The 14,692-nt window shown below is 35.0% G+C and overlaps 1 protein-coding gene across 1 annotated transcript in view; it reads right to left on the reverse strand.

The window, feature by feature from the left end:
* Positions 1-14,692, reverse strand: part of ANO5 (anoctamin 5) — a 52,564-nt gene that overhangs the window by 12,401 nt on the left and 25,471 nt on the right. Inside the window, exons 9-16 of the mRNA XM_012725618.1 lie at positions 12,031-12,146; positions 10,107-10,241; positions 9,096-9,201; positions 8,916-8,976; positions 6,211-6,362; positions 3,841-3,915; positions 2,370-2,592; positions 388-679 (exon numbers count right to left, since the gene is read on the reverse strand). Of these exons, the coding sequence (XP_012581072.1) occupies positions 388-679; positions 2,370-2,592; positions 3,841-3,915; positions 6,211-6,362; positions 8,916-8,976; positions 9,096-9,201; positions 10,107-10,241; positions 12,031-12,146 (1,160 nt within the window). The remainder of the gene's footprint in view (positions 1-387; positions 680-2,369; positions 2,593-3,840; positions 3,916-6,210; positions 6,363-8,915; positions 8,977-9,095; positions 9,202-10,106; positions 10,242-12,030; positions 12,147-14,692) is intronic.

Below are 14,692 nucleotides of genomic sequence, written 5' to 3' on the forward strand. Positions count from 1 at the left end.
TCCACAGGGGGAAAATTCAACACAAAAAGATCAGGCAACAAAAACCACCAAAGAAACAGAAGAACTGTTCAACTTATCAGATAAAGAATTCAGAATCATCATGATAAACAAACAAAATGTTTGGGTTAATACTGGAAGTCCATATTTTCTCCATGTGATCTGGTGCATAGTCAGGTTTTGGAAAACACTGATGTGGTCTAATTTATAACCCCTCATGAACTCTTTCTTTTATATCTCCAGAAAGTAATCATCCATCCTTTGCAAGAAGTCTTTAGAGATATGGAACTTACTTATCTCACTCCCTAGTTCACATGAACCAAACAATAAGCACAGTATGATTTCTTGCCCAAAATGATATGGCAAGTCCATCAGTTAGGATTATGAGACCCATATTCGGTATGGACAATCACTATCTTAGACTTGAACTTGCTAAAGTCTGAGTTAGTTCTGGGCATTGTTAGCAATAAGTTATTGAAGCCACAGATCTCCCCTCTCAAGAGAATTCTTACCTCTTCATTTCTCCATATATTAAACAAATACATATATTTTCCAGGATAACCAACAAACTTTCCTTTAAAGAAAGCTACGTAGAAGCAGGATGAGTAAAAATTGACAAACTGAAACAGGAACATTTTCAAGGTGAGACTGCTTTCATACTCCTGGTAAGTTCGAGGAAGTTCTGGTAAGTAAAAACAACAACAACAAAATTTAATAACGTACCTTCCTTTTGCATGTTACATTTTATGCTCCCTTGATACACGTAGATATCTATTCATATTATTCAAAATGCCTGTTGAAATTTCCTCACTGTAGTCAGAATAGTCCACTATTAAGTATTGTGGATATGTATTAGACTTTGTATTAGAATACCTGTTAATAATAATGAAGACGCCTTGGAAATGCTCATTATTATATTCTGAGGGTTGAAGCACTTGCTTGAGTTTACAAAGTCAGAATGTGGAATTCAAAACCATGTAAAATTGATGAGTCTAATGTTCATTGAATATACTACATGAAACTTGCTGGACTTCTCTCTTGTCTGTTTTCATTCAGATTTGAACAAAGCAAACTCACACCAAGGGCAAGAGGTGACTTCCAAACTAAACTGTGCTTTCCTGTTACAGATTAGGTCGCTGTAGCATTTTGAAGGCAACTTCTATGGCTGGTAACAGCAATAGGACACATTTTCCCTCTCTTTACTTAAAACACCCGATCAGGATTTATCATTTAATGAATTCCAAAGATAAGAAAATATCAGGTTCTCTTGACAGGTTCTCTTGACAGAGTATCACACAGTCAGAGGGTGGCTGCATACTTTGCTGAGCTGATGCTCTCCAGAGAGCATAAACTGATCCAGCCAAATCCAGGACATTTTTAGCAATACTGAAATGGCAACATATTACTCTAGAGACACAGAAAACTCAGTGAAATTTAATTTGTCCTACATAATCTCCAGTGTGAATACAAGTGATCCCTGGAAGAAAGCTATCATTTTTTCAAATGCTTTTATTTTAGGTAATCTTTGCTATGATTTTTTTTTTTCTCCTGTTGCTAGCAGAAAGTAAATGAAATTGAGAGAGAACTCAAAATTTGAGACTAGGATTTAATGAAGTTGCTTCCAGATTGTTATTCCATGCCTAGTGAATTATGTGCCCTTCTCTGGTTGACGTTGCAAAGAACATCAGTGTACATCTAGAGGAGGGTCATCCTAAGTTCCCAGGACAGCACTGAGAAAAGAAGCTGAGGCCTTGACATGAGTTTCTGATTTACCCTCCCACTTGCTTGGGCAAGACCAGCAGCCACTATGTTCTGCTCTACTCTCAATCTCTCACTTTATCTGTGACCTCCCAGCCTCCACCCCCACCCCCACTTCACCTTTTCTCTTAAATTGAGAAATTTTGATATTCTAATAAATTTTCAGAGTCCCAAGAGAAAATAATCAAAGTGCTAGGGTACAGCACCTTAAGAAAAAAATGTCCCTAGATTGTAGATTCATTCAGGAGGGCCTGGTTATTCGTTTTTCCACAATGTTGTTCAACAGTCAAATCATTTCTAGAAACCATATGTGTGAAATAAAAATTATCTGTGTCTTAGAGGATTTTATTCAGGATTCAGTCAGTACCATCAAGAGAAAATGAAGAGCCGAACACCCGGAAAAACCTAGGTAGTGCTAACTCATTTTTTTAAAGTTTCTCTTCCTGCTTCTATTATAAATAGTCTAAATATTAAGAATCTGAAGTACAAGGCTATGGGTCAAGAGCAAAAGCTGTCTTAAATGTGCCTTTGAAAAATTACGCCTTGGGAAATGATCCCACATGGTTATACCACAACTCTGCTTCATTAGTCATACTAATGTTAGGTCAGCTTACCCATTTTTGTAATCCAGGCAGATATCTTCTCATAAAAGAAATTCAGAATCAAAATGACAATAAAGTTCAAGCAAGATCCAGTGAGTGATGTGGTTAACTGGGGAGTGAGGAAACTTCTGACTTGCTGTAAGGACGCATCACTTTCCATGAAGCTGGCGAAAGTAGCAAAGAGTGACAGACGGTATACAATCACGGCTACCATACACGCGATGACAAGGGCCATCTGGGCACGGGAAAAGAAAAACGGTCACTGGTCTTTGTGTCTCCGTGATGCATACATATCTGAAACATACTATTCTGTTCATCTCAGTTTAGCAGTTCTCACCAGAGAATGAACATTGGTAAGAAAATGGATTAGAGATGATAAATCTCAATAGTTGGTTGAATCTAAAATATAAAAGCATTCATTAACTATCCTCTTTCTCTATCTTCTATCCAGGGTTGGAAAATTAGTAAGAAAATCAAATCCAGCTAATGGTCGGTTCTTTGTTAAATAATCTATTTATTTATATATGGTCTTCTTTTTACAATGTTTACTTTCTTTTCTCTGGTATAGTCAGCATATAATTTCATCACCAATTCATCAATTTTTATACATATTCTTATATAGTCGAGTCAAGGATGCTTTCATATTTCTAAAGGTTATATTATCTTTATTTTAAAGAAAAATAGAGACAGCCACCAGCCAGAGACTCTTTGTGGCTCACAAAGCCTAAATATATGTGCTTCTTTGACAAGTTGACAAGATGTGCCAACTTCTTGAGAGTGAATGAGGGTCATTTGCTCTCTCAAGAAAAATACATTTAGAGATTCTGTTTCATTTCCCCCCAGAATATGACCATTAGGGGCTCAATAGCTTCTGGTAGTTTAAATATTATGTGGATTCTATATAAGTTGCATACACTTCCCATGGTGTAAAAATATAAGCCTCTAGGGGTGACTTTATAGCAACATTTAGAGAATTTAGTTCTAAAAGTTGAAGAGCTGAATATAACTTAAAGAGTACAAGCAATTAAAAACAAATTATCTTTCTGGGGAAACAACTCTAGAATATTTATCAAGGGTTGCCTCAAACTGATTATTAGCCTCCTCTTGTTCTAGCATATCTCTTCAGGGATTGTTATATCATTTAAGAGATAAAGATAAATGAGTGATTTTTCTAAAATGAGCTAAGTAGTATCCAATCGAATTGCCTATTACATTGTTTTGGTTTCAAAATAATTTCTAATTAACAAAGTTGGGAGGGACAGGCTCTAAGAGAAAGCATTTCTCAGTCCCCTAATTCTTTTCCAACAGTTCGATTATGGTATATCCATATAGATTATAGTTTATTTTACATAGGCATTCAAATAAAGATAAAAATTAGAGAAGGCAGGAGGAGGAATCAAGAGTCATTGCAGATGAAACTGTTGAGAGAACCATAGTATGATTGCTTGTCATAAGAGTATACCAGCTTTTAAAGAATGCTCACCCACAAGGTCACTGTGGCTCCTGATAAAAAGTACCACTGGATGCGACTACAGAGAGGCATGTAAGGTTCCATCTCCTGCAATTTTGAAGAATCCGCAGCAAAATTAAAAATCTATACTCAAAGTTAGGACTCTAGGCAATAAGTCAAATGTTAAAAAAGTCAAGTTAAAGTTGAAATTTCCCTAGTGGCCTAGGGATTAAGTCTCAGCACTACCCTTTAAAAAAATCAAGTAGGAGCCCCCCACCAAAAGGATCCTGAAGCTCATGAAAAAGATATGTTCTACCAATGTTTCCTTCCATTTAAGTAAAAAAACCTTCAGGGACCTTAAAGGAGATATTTTAGACATGATTTAAGATCGAATCGACACAAGCTCTTTCCTGGGTGTTGCAGTTCAGTGGTATTCAGAGTGTGGTAGACAGGAGACAAATTCATACCTCAGTGCAGCTGTTTAGGTGAACATTATTTTATGATGTTACCATTTAATTCTAATTGAAATGTATTGAATTGAGTTGAATTCCATTGCTCTGTAGCTCTGCATGATTAAACAAGATGGCTTCATTATAGTTACAGAATTGTGTTTTTTTTTTACACAGCTTAAGGCCTCATATTTTTCTAACTCAATGATTGTTAAGCTATTAGTGGAAGATATTAACTATATTAACTGTAATATCAAGAGACACTGCCATACAGTACAAAATAACTATCAGCAGAAATCTAAATCATGCAATGGTACCTAAAACTAAAAATTTTACATATTAAGGATTTTCAGGGAAGACTAAATACAAACAGAACTCCATCAGCAGAACAAACTGTTCAGAAGGTTTTTCACATACCAGGATATGTGTGCATGTATGTATATGTACATATATGACTATATGCATATGTGCACAAGTATATTCAATTTGGGGGTGTATTCCTGAATTTGTCCTTAATACAGGCTCAAATATGAGAGGTCTGTTGTATTTAACCACTGAAGAAGCATTGCAAGTCAAAAAGGTCTCAATTTCAGAACCATTCAAACTAAGTGTATGACAGTGAATCAAAACACAGTTTTTCAATTGGTTTCAGATGTAAACCAGTACATCTTATTTTATGTCAATAATTTTTGGAAGGTCAGTAGGACTGCTGTGATGTGTGTTTTTTTTTTAAATTCCATAAAATATGAACCAATGCATGTGTCATTACTATGATAATTCCACTTTTATTATTTTCTTAAAGATTTATTTTTATTTATTTATGCATATAAGAACTGGGTATAGGCCACACATGCAGGGGGTGAGAGGATTCACCAGAGACACAGTGGGGGATAGAACAGGCAGATGTACTAAAATACATTACTGAAGGGAGCAGCAGGAGAGACAGGAGAGGTCCCCTGTGCCTTTTGGCTCAGCTCCCTGGCTGAGATCCAACTCAGGCTGCAGTGGCTGCCAACAGCTCGACAGTGCTGAGACTTTAACCCCTGCACCACCAGGGATGCCCACTATGAGTTTTAAGAAACTTTCTTAATTTCAAACTACCCTGTAAATGTATTTTCTATGGTGTATGTTCACCTTGATTCCTTCAGTAATTTTTAAATAATGTTTCATTGCAATTTAATAAATATTTAGTGAATACCTAAACTATGAAAAAAAAATTGACTGTTACACCGTGAACTAGTGTCCTGAACAGAGTATGGAATTCTACATAAAAGATTATGTTGCAAACATAATCTGTTCTCCCTTTATTAGCATGAGACAACAGTGATTACAGATTATAGAATTATATGTGAGTCTAATCTAAAAATCCTTCATTTTCACATAAAAAAATTCCAATTACCAAGAAGTCAAATTACTCAATGAACTACATATAACTCACTTATCAGTGAAAGTTTCCAAAACCTAGACTTCCTCACTGTAGACACCAGAGTGATGATCTTCTGACTACAATCAATTAAAAGGAACTAAACAAACTATACTTACAGAAATTTTGTATATAACACTGTATCATTTCTATACATAGTTATGTACATACAAAGTCCACACCATGCACATTATTTCACATTTTGCTCTTATTTCACTCAGTACTAAACCCATTTACTTCATGATAAAATGCCTTGGATTTGTTTCAAAATAATCTAGTGACAGGGAGAGTAGGTACATAAATGAAACACGATTATCTATAAAATAATATTACTTGAAGTTGGGTGCTAGGTTCATGCTGGATTCTTTTTATTTTTCTATCTACTTTTGTATGTGTTTCAAATATATATTAGAAGCAAGTGAAGAGCCTATATGAGCCTATTTATAACTTGTAGAATATTTTAAAAGCAAATTAGGATATACGTCATTTTTTGAAAGACAATCCACTGCCAGCTTCAGTTCCCTGATGTACCTTAGTCACTGCATTCATTTTCCTGTGTTTACACATAGCCTCAAATTCAGGTCTTAGCTGAAGCTGCTGCTGTTCCTCTTCAAAGTCCACCAGATCCCACTCATATTCTAGTTTGGCTTGCCGCTGTTTCCAAAACTCCAAAAACAATGTGACTATAGGAAAGAAATGTATGAAAACTCAGATATGGAGAAATAAAGTGATAAGATTGTCTTGGTTTTTCTCTACTTTAAAAACTATTTGGTTGCATGATGGTTGTACCAAAGCTATTGTGTTGGATGTTAAAATTAAAAAAAAAAAAATTAATTTCAACATAATACTATAGAATGATGTTGAAAGGATGAATATACAAACCTTCAAGATGATTTCTTAAACAGGAGTCCATGTAAGAACATTATTATTCTAGATATGTTACTCTCCATTCAAAACATTTAAAATAGTTAAATTTTTACTAATATTTAGTTTTTGTTTGATAATATTCAAGTGATTTACATCATAATCTCACACCTACAGAAATTTAAGGAACACATGAGAACCATTCCTTAGCACAATATATATCTTCCTTCTTTCAATGGAAGGAGAGATAGATAGATTTAGATAGATAGGTAGATAGGTAGATAAATAGATAGACAGACAGACAGATAGACAGACAGTCAGACAAGTGGATGGATGACCAGATGATCACTACACATATCGTTGCTGTGAATAGTTTTGTACACATTTTTTGATGGACATATACATGAGTTTCTGTTGGATTTATATCTAACATTACAATACAAATATCAAACAATATTAACATAATTTTGTCAAAGATTCAACTTTCCATGTTTTCTCTAATTCCCTACTTTCTAAATAAGAGCTATGGGTCCTCTCTGTACATTTAAAAAGCTTTACTGATATCTTTAACTTGCTTGGTCTCTCTGCTCCTACTTGCTTTTCTTTTTAATGCAAATATATCCTGACTGCTAGTTTTTCATTTGTTCATTCACTCATGTAAACCTTTGCTCATGTGTTATTTTATTCATTTTTAAAAATTATTTTATTGTGGTAGAACCTTTAACATGACTGTTACCCTGTTACCCTCTTAACAACTTTTAAGTTTACATTATTGTTTGCTACACTAAGTATACTGCACAACAGAACTCTAAGTTTATTCATCTTCCTATTGAAACTTTATGTCCACTGATAAATAACCCCCCTTCCCACCTCCAACATCCTCCACTGCACTTGCTGACTCTGTAAATTTGATTACTTTCATATACCTCCAATAAATAGAATCATGAAATATTTCTCTGTATGTACCAGGCTTATTTTGCAGAACATAATGTCTTCATGATCTACCCATGTTGTTACTTATAGCCCAATTTTATTATTTTTAAGCATGAATAGTATAGTCATGTTTTGTCTGTGTGTACCAGTTTCCTTATCCATTCACCTGTCACTCATGGTAGATAATAAGGAACTGCCCTTGCTTTCTTGTCTAGCCTTTAAGTACACATAGTTTGTTAAGGAGTGTTTTCAATTGGTAAAGAAAAGGTCTGCTCTTTCCTAGAGTTTCCCAAATTTTGAGAAATTTTTATAAAGCCTTTAGATCTCCTCTTTGTGAGTTACTTTTCCAAAAATGTTCTCCTAGAATGGCACATCTTCAAACAACTAGCAACAACAAATGTTGGTGAGGATGTGGAGAAAAAGGAACTCTCCTGCATTGCTGGTGGGAATGCAAACTAGTACAACCACTATGGAAAGCTGTTTGGAGGTTCCTCAAACTGCTAAACATGGAGCTTCCCTACGACCCAGCAATCCCACTCCTAGGTATCTACCCAAAAGACACAAAAACACTGATTGAAAAAGATACTTGTACCCCCATGTTTATTGCTGCTTTATTCACAATTGGAAAAACATGGAAGCAGCCCAAATGCCCAAAAGTAGATGACTGGATTAGAAAGATGTGGTACATATATACAATGGAATATTACTCAGCAACCAAAAAAGAGAAACACATGTCTTTTGCAGCAACTTGGATGGAGCTGGAAAAGATCATGCTTAGTGAGATAAGCCAGAAAGAGAAAGAAAATTACCGGATGGTTTCACTCATAGCAGGAGTATAATGGACCAGGTGAGAAAATAACAAAAATAATGAACAACCATATACCAGAGACATTCTGTGGGGGTCCTTTCTTAATTTCAAACTACCCTGTAAATGTATTTTCTATGGTGTATGTTCACCTTGATTCCTTCAGTAATTTTTAAATAATAAATTACAATCGAGATGGAAAAAAAATGTGCAAAATGATGTAAAAATAAAATTTGTAATAAAAAAAAATTTTCTCCTACATGATGGCAGGCAAAAATTTATGCCACTTCTAATTCCCAAATGAGATGAAATACTGGGATATTTCCTGAATTATGGGGAATTCTATACATGTGAGAAATTACTGACATGTGAATTAAATATATAAGAAGCTTAAAAACTTATATCTTTGTTGAGCAGATGATTAATAGGGACTATCCTGGACCAAAGACCAAGGACTAAATACCACTGATACAGATTTCTATTAATGTTGCGATGCTAGCAAAGATATGGAGATGTAAATCACTTTTGGTATATTATGTATGTTATCCGAATATGTTGTATGGATGGGCCATTTAATATATAACATGGAGAAAAGGTTTGTTTTTTTTTGTTTTTTTTTTATGTGACTACTTACCCCAAATTCCCATGAATATTGCAAAGAACACTGTTGACTCATTGTCAAATAAATGGGAGAACTGTAACAACAATAATAACAACATTTCAAAAAGAACTTAAAAAACAGTAATAACAACATTTCAAATACAAAGAGGAGGGAAATTCCAAGTGTTTTTAGCATATCTGTATACATACATACCTTTGAAGCCAAACATGTACTATTTAATCGCCAATAATCACACACTAGATCACAAAGTGGGCACATGATAATCTGACCTCCAATTTCAGGGTCACAGGTTTCAGTGCTGCAAAGGGAATAGAAATTATTTTTAAAGGGAATAAGAATTTTTAAAAAAGATTTATTTATCTATGCATACAAAAACTAGGATACAGGCCAGCAGTGTAGGGATGGGAGGATTCACTAGAGACATAGTGGGGAGCAGAACAGGCGAATCAGGAGCAGGCTGGTCAGGGGAGGTCTGCTGTGCCATGTGAGTTAGCTCCTTGGCTGGGTATCGAACTCGTGCTGCAGAGGCTGCTGATAGCGTCATAATGCTGCACTTTAACCTGCTGTGCTACCAGTGAGAGCACAAGAATGATATTTATTTATTTATTTATTTGTGCATACAGACGGGTACAGGCCAGAGGCTCAGGGGCGGCGAGAGGCTTCACTAGACAGAGTGGGGAGCAGAACAGGCAGATCTAGGAAGTACACTGCTGAGGGGAGCAACGGGTGGGTCAGGAGAGGTCTGCCAGGCCATGTGGTCACCTCCTCCAGGGCAGGTGGGAACTGAACTCATGCGGAAGTGGCTCTAGCTTCTTAGAGCTGTGCTTTAATCTGTTGCACCACCAAGGAGGGCCAAGAGTGTTATTTTTAAAGTGATGTGCACTTGGGCGAAAGTACAAAACTATTTTTATTGGCATAACTATTTGTATAACTCAACAGAAGGGGTAATGAAGCAGCAATTTCTGCACCTTATCAAATCACGCTTGAGTAAAAGACTCTGCAGAGTCAGTGAAACTGATTTTTATAAAGCACCATGTGAGGGGTAGCTGCTGAGTTTGGGTCTTTTTTTTTTTTTTTTGAAGTATCAATTATCTGCTCACATACTGAGACATTCTGAAGCATATGTCAGGGAAGTAGTAGCAACAGTTTCAGTTAGCATAAGATTAAGACATTTTCTCTATTGGACAACACAGAGGCTCTTACCTGCATAAATTACTATTCATTGAAAATAAACCATACATAAAGCAAGCTAAGCCAACAACAGCAGCAACGGAGAGCATTTCTGTGTAAAATCCAAGGAAGACAAAATAGATGCCTATTTTTTCTCCATAATAATTCCTATGAAAAAGGGTAACCATTAGAATTATAGGTAAAATTATACAACTTAGAGATTCTCAGTATTATATTCCGACATTAGAATTATAGGTAGAATAATACAACTTAGAGATTCTCAGTATTATATTCCGACAAATTTGTATACTAACTTTAACTATACTGCATTCTAGCTATGTAATTTTGTTAAAGTTTTATTAAACTCTTTAACCTTTATTTTCCATATCATAAAAAGTACAATGATGCTTTTCTATGGCAGTGGTGTAAAAATTAACAAAATAACATATAAGCAGGAAAGTAATTGAGCAGAAGGTGCTTAATTTTTAAATAATAAGGTATATGGAGTTTTAAATTATAAAAAGAAACAAATGTTTTTTTAAATTTTTTATTGATCCATTTTTAATTGATGTAATATTGGCATGCCCCAACAGGTATTACCGCCTCTGTGTACCCACCACCAACTCACCCATGTTCTACCATCAGAGACCATTGTGCTTCCTTTCCTCTTTGTTCTTCCCTCTTCTTCCCATCCATACCCCTCCCTTCTTGGTTCAATAATTGGCTAGAAATGGTTAGTTTTCAGGCTTGTCTCACATATCTGAGTCTTAGTTTGGTTACTTTATATTCCACATATCAGTAACAATGAAATATTGCTCATTGATCAAAAAATAAACTCGTGCCATTTGCAGCAACATGGGTAGAGCTTGAAGGGATACTGCTAAGTGAAATTGGTCAGAATGAGAGTTAAAGTTTTGAAATAAACTTCAGAGCATTCTGCAATGCAATGTTTAGCTATTAACAAATCAAAATTGCATTCACATCTGTATGACTTGGGTTTTATCTCTCTAAAATTCAAGAAGGAGCTCTGTTTATAGTAGGCCAAAGTGGTTGTCTAACTATACTTCTATCTTCCTATAAGTTTGACTTTTAATGGAAGTTTATAGAACTCTGAATTAGGGACCAAATCAAGGGCATAAAATGACTACTCAGTAAAACTCACTAGAAATAGAAAGCCATCATAGTAAGATGAAAAAGTTTTAAAAGTTACTACATTTAAGCTAGGCACTATCATTTGATGGCATATCTAAGCTTCTACTAATGATGTAAAAGGAAACAAACTAGTGCTAAATGTGGTATTACAGATATACCTGCCCCCACCCAAAACATGGTATGTGTGTACATCTAGGGTTATACATACAAACCTTTGGTGAATCCTTGTAGCAGAAACACTTGTAGACAATGCAAAAATGCTAGGTGAGTAAATCATCTCAACTAGTTTGAGCAATGTAAATACATAAACCTACATTTTGACAACTTCACATCTTTGAAAATACTACAAAAATATTCTCCAAGGCTACAATGTCTTGTAACTCCAGATGTCTTTAATAATGTTTATCATAATAGTAAAAAATTGTGGACAGCCTGATGTTTTTCAGTAGAAATATATATATATATATAACACTATATATGTCTCCGAATTATAGAGTCACACCTCTTTAGGAAACTAAGCAACTTGACCAAGTTGGTAGAGCTTCTAAGAAGGACTTGGATTTAAACCCAGACTTCTTAAACACCAATATCCAACCTCTGAATCAATGAGCTATCTCTACACAGTACTTAAGAACATTCTGGTATTAAGAACATTCATGTATCGTATAGTTACAAACTATAGCTACAACATTGGTAAGGAGTACAATATAGTGGGTGAAATAGTAAAAAGAGTGGAATATGATATCATTATAAATAAAAATCATGTCATCAAAATTTGATAGGTGTGGTCCTATATAATACTTACCTAATCATATCTAAAGGTTGCTCCTTGTAAAAATAGGAAAGCCTAGCCCAATTCTGGCGAAGTATGTATCTTTCATTGATAGGATTAGGAGGTTCTGAAGGCTTCCAATATTGACCCTACAGAGATTTCAAAACAAAGTACATCAATAACAAAGCAAAGGAATTAAATAACTGAATGGTGCTTTTATAAATGGTGTTATACATTCGTGAACAGGTTAGTGGAAAGCCTAATGCTCTTTTTTTTTTTTTAAAGATTTATTTATTTATTCATATAGAACTGGGGTACAGGCCAGAGATGCGGAGGGTGAGAGGATTCACCAGAGACAGAGTGGGGAGCAGAACAGACAGATCGATGAAGTACACTGCTGAGGGGAGCAGCGGGCGGGTCAGGAGAGGTCTGCCACGCCATGTGGTCACCTCTGGGGTAGGCGGGAATTGAACTCATGCAGAAGTGGCTTTAGCTTCTCAGTGCAGTGCTTTAACCCGCTGCGCCACCAGGGAGGGCCACCTAATGCTCTTTTTTTGCTTTCAGATTTGGATTTTGCATTTCTCTGATGTAAAATTGTTTACAAAAATCCACAATAAATTATAATAACTGTATAATAAATTTATTTTTAAACTCTTGAACCTAGTTAATTAAAAAGAAAAATAAATGTTGGAAACTGGAGTAACTTAAGTTGTTCCTTTCGCTTGAAATGCCCTTTCTTTTCTACTCAAATTTCTTATAGTGTTTGTAGTTCAGAGATTCATATAACTATCTCACTGGGTAATATTTTAGAAATAGGCTAACACTTTTATTTTATAGTTGGAAAAATTAAGCTCCAACAACCTTAAGTAAATGATACAATGTTCACACCACTACAATAAGATTCTCTACCTGTCTTGTCCTCACCTTCATTGATGCCCATTTCCCAAAGAACTTGAACATATATAACAAACTTTATCACCTAAGAGATTCAGTATTGTGCCATCAAAATTCTTTCCTCTCAGTCAGATACAGAATAACTTATTAATATCCCTTCAGAACCTAGTACAGTGCTTTTTCCACACAACTACTCAACATATTCTTTTCAACTGTGTGCCTAGACAAGTGAATTGTTGAGGACAATACTGAATATTATTCAACATAGTATTAAACACAAGCAGAAATCTTTAAGTTAAGGCATAAGACTTTATATCATAAAGAGTCCAACATTTTTTTCTTGTTCTGTAGCTATTCCTATGGAATCTTGAGGAATGAAATAGAAAAAAGAAAGAAAAGGAAAAAAACAGCTTATTTGGATATCTTAAAAAGTAATACTTTAAAGCACATATAGGAAATTCAGTTCCCACATTTGCATTCAGGAAAAATAAACAAAGACAATTTTAAAAATTAACTAATTTAACTACCTCTAACAACAGTTCAGTAATACTAATTTTCTAGTGAGCATGATGGACTTTTTTGGAAGACCAGACATAGGAATTAAAATAGCAAATGACTAAAGATAATACTTTGGCTTTATGGAGTGGTAATAGTAAGAGGAGAATTAATGTCTTAAAAACAAACAAATAAATTTCCTCAGTCTTAAAGATAATGTCCTACTATGAAGAAAGATCTTCCCATTTTACCAAATTAAATTACCTTGGCATTATTCAAGATCCATAAGTCCCTAGAAGTTCTTTTGCCCCAAGGAAAAAATGGGGGAGTGGTTTTGGGATGGTGGGGACAAGATCTCTCTAACACAAACTAAATACACCTGAATTAATATTTGTGCTGAAAACTGCCACTCTCTTTGTTCGTATCTTCTGTACTCTTGTGGGAAATATAAAAAGATACAATTAGCTAACCAGTGTTGAAGTGACCTACAGTGGATGATCACACTTTCCAATAAATACTGACAGAGAAAAGCTGGCACAAGAGTTGAAGGCCAGGAATAGAGAAAATTGGCTATGGACTTTTGCTATTATAGCATCATTGCTATTACAGTATTATTGTCATAAAAAACAAGAGCAGTGATCAGGGTCCACTTGTTTACATGGGAACACTTGGTTCTCCTATGCACTTCTTGAAGAGAGAGAACACATCCTCAAAAAGTATTTTACACTTTAAAAGAGCAAAACTGGGGCAAAAAAAAAGGAAGTTCCAGTGGATGATTATAAAGTATTGTACATAGATTGAGTCACATGATGTCTCTCCTGCCAACTGTGGAATTAAATAGTGAAAACAATAAATATCCAAAAGGAGAGGTTCCTCTCAAAACCCCCAGAGTTTAGGCTTTCTTGGTTGTCCCACTAAGTTTTCATGTTTGGCTGCATTGTGAATTGCAGAAAATGTCACTTTTGTGCTGACCTCATAAAGCTTATTTTTGTACAGGATCCACCAGCCCAAAAGAGTCCTTCTGAATGTCACTACCTGGAAACCATTCACTTTCCTATGAATAGCAGCCTACAGTTTGTTTTGCAGCTGTACACAATTCTTATTCAGCTAAATTCCTAGTCTGTAAGCTTGGAAGCCTGGTTTTGTTCCACTAACACTTAACAGATTGCTTTATGTATACTTAAAACCAATTATGCATTTTATGAATAAATATATGGATACATGCCATCATGCCTTGTAAGTCTTTTTTTTTTTTTTTTAGCTTCAAGATTTTAAAAAATGAGGAAAGATCTGGTGGATTAAGGTA

This window comes from Condylura cristata, unplaced genomic scaffold (assembly GCF_000260355.1).
Source record: "Condylura cristata isolate star-nosed mole 26May11 unplaced genomic scaffold, ConCri1.0 scaffold00015, whole genome shotgun sequence".
Lineage (NCBI taxonomy): Eukaryota > Metazoa > Chordata > Mammalia > Eulipotyphla > Talpidae > Condylura > Condylura cristata.